Here is a 5,025-nt window from a genome sequence, read left to right as displayed (position 1 = left end):
GGTCCTTTTTCCACACAGTCCTGTATGTCTCAGTGTTCTGTGTCACCACTTGTGCTTCTCAGGCTCTGAGTGTCGCAGAATCAGCTGTGTGGTACCCGAAGACTCTTTGCACATCTTCCTGAAGATAGGATTTGCTTTTTCTTCATTTCGTAGAAAAGACAATATAAGAGTTATTCTTGTCAGTTGCTCACTGAGTTTGGGATGCCACTTCAGAAGATAACTTACCTCTCGTGGTCATGTTACGTTTTAGTATAGCAACTTCCAATGTTCCTTAATTGGGAATCACCTCTTACATAAAATTGATTTTTACCTTGATGCCAGTAGCAGGGTTTAAATAAAACTTCTTGGGGTTTTGAAGCTTTCATATTTTGTGCTTTCTCTGTGGAGATTCTGTGTATTCTTGTGGCGCACACTCCCCTGACCAAAGTCAGAGCAGTCTGTAGTATGGAGCAGCATTCTTTCCTTGTAACTGGGTTGGCCACATTGCACTTGGAGCTGGACCGAAGCCTGTGTGACTCCTTGGAGCTTGTTGGGTGGCTCTGCAGACTACACCAGTGGCTACTGTGGAGATCTAAGTCCTGGTCTGTGAAGCTGCAGTGCTCCTCAGTGTAGACCACATTCTATTCCTGGAGCTGCCCCTCCCTAAATTATTTCAGTATCTTACTGGTTAAACTGCAACCGACCTTGGCCTGTTCTGCTCCTTTTACAAGAATGACTTATCCTTTCTCCAAGCCTTCCCCGTGTTAGCTGCCACATGTATCCCCTACCCTATTTTTACCCATTCCTGTGTAATCAATCAATACCTAAGGTCCTGGTTGCTTGGGGTTCTTGCCACATGCTAGGCACAGTTCATTTCCATTTACCGGCTTTCTGTGTAAGTCTTGTTTCCACTGTTGTTCCTTCACCTTCAGTCATGTTGCCTTGCAGGAGATTAACTCTCAGCCATGGTCTTTGACATTTTTGTCTGAATCAGATTCCATAAATGTTTTTACCCATTACCTCTTGCTGATTTACTGGCTCATAGCTCTCCTGGTAGGTAGTGGGCTCGAGTTCTGCTGAGCACCTCCGCTGGTCTGGCTGGGTTCATTCCTGTTTCAGCAGAAGCTGCTTGGTGACCTCTCTTGAACGGTTGCAGTGGGTGTCAAATGCAGGGCCTGTGTCTCCCCTGCCCTGGGCTGACTTGACCTTGCTCATACGTGGTCTCAGGTTTCAAGAGCAGTGGCAGGCCAGCTCTGATGTGCATAAGTGTCTGATTGTATCAATTTTTGCCAAAACAAATCACACAGTTAATCCTGACTCAAAGCATCTCAAGTGGGAAGAGAAATCTGTGGTCAATGGTCTCTTTATTGCACAGTTGCCTCTTAGTTCCACTTTTGTCTTAGTTTTTGGGGCATTTTCTCTACTCCTAATATGGTATATCACATATACTCTCAGTGTGTGGTTTGTAAGTGTGTACACCCTCCTTTAACCACCACAGCCAGGATACACAGAGTTTTCCTCCTCTTAGGAAGTTCCCTGTGTCACTTTGTAGCCAGACTCCCTCCCCACACACACAGCAAGTAAGTGCTGATTTGATTTCTACCCAAAATTAGTTTTGCTTGCACTGGAACTTTCTATAAATGAGATCATAGGTTATGTTTCTACTCCTTTGTATCTGGCTTCTTTGTTTCTTAAGATTTACCCATCTACCATTTCATTTCATTTATCTTATTACTTTGTCTATCCATATTTTATTCTACAAATTGTATAAAAGTAAATTTTAGCCCTTTATACAGTGTAGCCCAGTTTCTACAATAGATAAATCACTAATCTCTGGATTTGATAAGCAAGTTTTTATTATTTGGTTGTTTTTGCTTTATGGTGAGTTTTCTTACAGACCATGAAAGGAGAATTTACTCAGATATAACTATAGGAAAATGAAAATAAAAAATTTGTGAATAATGTGGAAAAACATACCTTCCAAAGATCGACATTTTTATAATTGGATAAATAAATCTCTAGGGTCTTATTGAGAACTGCAGGACTCATATCTAGACATTTAAACCAGAATAAAGTATATAATAAATGCTTCTTATTGTAGTGTTTGTCTAGATACTTATAAGTGAAAGAAAATACATTTTAAGAATTGCTTTTCTTTCTTTACACTTAATGAAATCATATGGCTGCTACTCATGCTTCAGTTAGGTAATTGGTTTAGCATGTTCAGTAGAGGCAGGCACATTTGATTAATGTTCATGAAAACTTTAATGTGAACCTCCTAATGATAATCTTCCAGATAAATGCTTTGGTGTACTGCTGAATTCATCTCTGCTGGTGATCCAGATGTTAATTCTCATTTCAGGGTGATTCTATTACTGTCCTTTTGGGAATAGAGAGTTAAATCGGGATTTTAGGAAAAATACAGTTTGGGCTTAATCAGTTAAATTGCCATATAATTCTGGGAGTAATAAAATAATTGCATGTTGGGAAAAATTTGAAGTGATAGATTTGTATTTCCAACTTTCTATTTGTTTTAATGCAAATAAGTCAGCTTAGTTTATCTGATTTGCAGCAGTTGTCAGTGGCGTTGACACCATCTTTAGGCTATGTTTGTTTTTAATTAGCTAATTCTTGAAAATAACACTTTGTTATTTTGTTTAAGTACAACAGAGAAAATGCTAAATGCTAAAATTTGGGTTAGGATTTAGCTTTACAAAAGGTTGAGATTTTGTCTTTGCCATTGAAGACATTTGCAGTGCGTGTTGCTGTGTGGACTCCTGTGTCGTACCTTCCCCTAGCAGGCTTCTCAGGGCTTTCTGTCAGAATTAGCCCTTAAAGCATCTCATCGACCCTTCCATTAACCTGGAAGGCAGTCGTAAAAGAGAGGCTTTCTGTTCTTGATAATACCTTGGTAAGTGAATTTATCAACTGGGTAATGGAATAAGCATTCTGCATACCCTAAACTTTATTAACCAAGGGAAATTACTTCTTTTAAAAACAGTGTTTTGAATGTGGTGCTGTTGCCATGTTCTGTAATTGTGACTTTCATGTTAACATTTATTTCATTCTTTTAGTGGTGGTGTCTGATAAAAGTCAAAGCGATCTTGGTTTTTACCGGCTTTTCTCTTTCCCTGGCATTTGCCTTGGAAGCCCCCTGTATTTGCTCTGTCAAACAAAGCTTGGGCCACAGAAGTTGACATTGAGGAAGTAGGTGAATTAAAATGTTAAGCTGTAGTCACAAGGGCCAGAGGCTTGTTACCGGTGCCTGGAGCCAGGCGTCTGTGCTGTTACCTGTGCTGGATCACTTCATCTTTCTGAATAGATCCTGAGAAGTTGCCAGATTAGTTTCATTACAGAAGAGAAGAGGCACACCATAAATCAAATACTAAGTACCTGAGACTGCATCACTGTGGGAAAGAATGATCAGTCACTTAAGAGTATGGTAATTGGGCTGTACTGCATTTGCTAATACCACATTTTAATTAGTAATTTAATTAAGGGAAAACAGGCAACACACATGTAATAGACTTTCCTCCACCTACACAGGGAATGCTTTTTTGTGTTGTGTTAAATCAGACTGATGAATGGGGGTTGTGCAACCCATTTAGAACTCAGCAGGCATCCTTGATGGCAACACACTCAGCATATATAGCAAATTAAATTTCATATGCTATAAACCTGCTTTGATAAACAGATGGTACTTAATTCATAATTTTTTTGTTTTATGAAGTAAATTGTAACTTAAGCAACCAGAAATGGGTATTTTAAAGCATTTTACATCATTTTAATATTTAGTATGGAGTGTCACCTGACGGTCTTTTGCTGCACAACACCATACCATTTAGTCAACTAATAAATCTGTGAAGTTAAAAATATGACCTACTTTAAATAAGTTTTGAGAACACTTGAACCTTAAAACGTTTGATAAAAAGTACTTTTGTTTATATTTTACCTTTGTGTGAAATCATGAAAATCTATTTAGAGGGGAGACAAGTAGACATAAGCCATATTCCTACATAAATATATACTAAATTCAGTTTTAAAATGAGTGCTTTTATTTGGTGAATGTTTTGACATCTGGATATAGACAAGCTTTCAAGTCAAAATATGGTCCTGTAGGCTTCATATCACTTAAATGCACAGACTGGTGACGAGTGCAGTGAGATACTTTAACACTTCAGCTAAGATGAAACCTCCCGAAGAACATACTGCCTTCACACTAGTGCCAGAATGGTTAATGCTAGTTTTCTTTAGCAACATGAAGGTAAGATTGTGATTTTTTTTTTCAACCCGCCACTGGAACTGAGCCTAATTGAGCATTTTTTAAAATTAGTTTGCAGGTCGAAGTAAGAAGGAAACCAAATACTCTCTTAAGGCAGTTGAAGACATGTTGGAAACATTGCAGATCACCCAGTCTTAAAGCTTCAGAAACTTTGACATAGATGTCACAACTGCACAGTTGAACTTGCCTGCCTGTAACTTACTAAATGCTCAGAACTATTTCTACTCTAACTTGTGTGAAGATGGAAGTTGTAAAGAATGTGTTTACGTCAACTGAAAATGCCTTTTACTGCTAAGCAAGAAGATGGGGGAAGCCGAGGAAGAACGATGTAAGATCTACGATTGTGCTCCGATCTCTTTGTACCACTTGTCCTACATAACTGCTCTCAACCACAGTCCTGTGTAGAAATGACCTTGTTAAATAAACCACTGATTTATCAGACTTGCATATGGAGATTTGAGATTTGAAAGAACTATTTCTACTCTAACTTGTGTGAAGATGGAAGTTGTAAAGAATGTGTTTACGTCAACTGAAAATGCCTTTTACTGCTAAGCAAGAAGATGGGGGAAGCCGAGGAAGAACGATGTAAGATCTACGATTGTGCTCCGATCTCTTTGTACCACTTGTCCTACATAACTGCTCTCAACCACAGTCCTGTGTAGAAATGACCTTGTTAAATAAACCACTGATTTATCAGACTTGCATATGGAGATTTGAGCTTCCTTTTTGTTATAACCAGCACCTTGTTTTTGAGCTCAGTTTCC

The 5,025-nt window shown here is 38.6% G+C and overlaps 1 protein-coding gene across 1 annotated transcript in view; it reads left to right on the top strand.

Moving 5' to 3' along the window:
* The window catches only part of Emc2 (ER membrane protein complex subunit 2), a 38,797-nt gene extending 34,095 nt beyond the window's left edge, over window positions 1–4,702 (top strand). The window contains exon 11 of the mRNA XM_010615724.1: window positions 4,313–4,702. Coding sequence (XP_010614026.1) covers window positions 4,313–4,399 — 87 coding nt within the window. The 3' untranslated portion in view covers window positions 4,400–4,702. The remainder of the gene's footprint in view (window positions 1–4,312) is intronic.
* The last annotated feature ends 323 nt before the right edge of the window (window positions 4,703–5,025 follow it).

This window comes from Fukomys damarensis, unplaced genomic scaffold, assembly GCF_012274545.1.
Source record: "Fukomys damarensis isolate Sample0158 unplaced genomic scaffold, DMR_v1.0_HiC HiC_scaffold_5, whole genome shotgun sequence".
NCBI lineage: Eukaryota > Metazoa > Chordata > Mammalia > Rodentia > Bathyergidae > Fukomys > Fukomys damarensis.
This window is presented reverse-complemented; position numbering and strand designations above follow the sequence as displayed.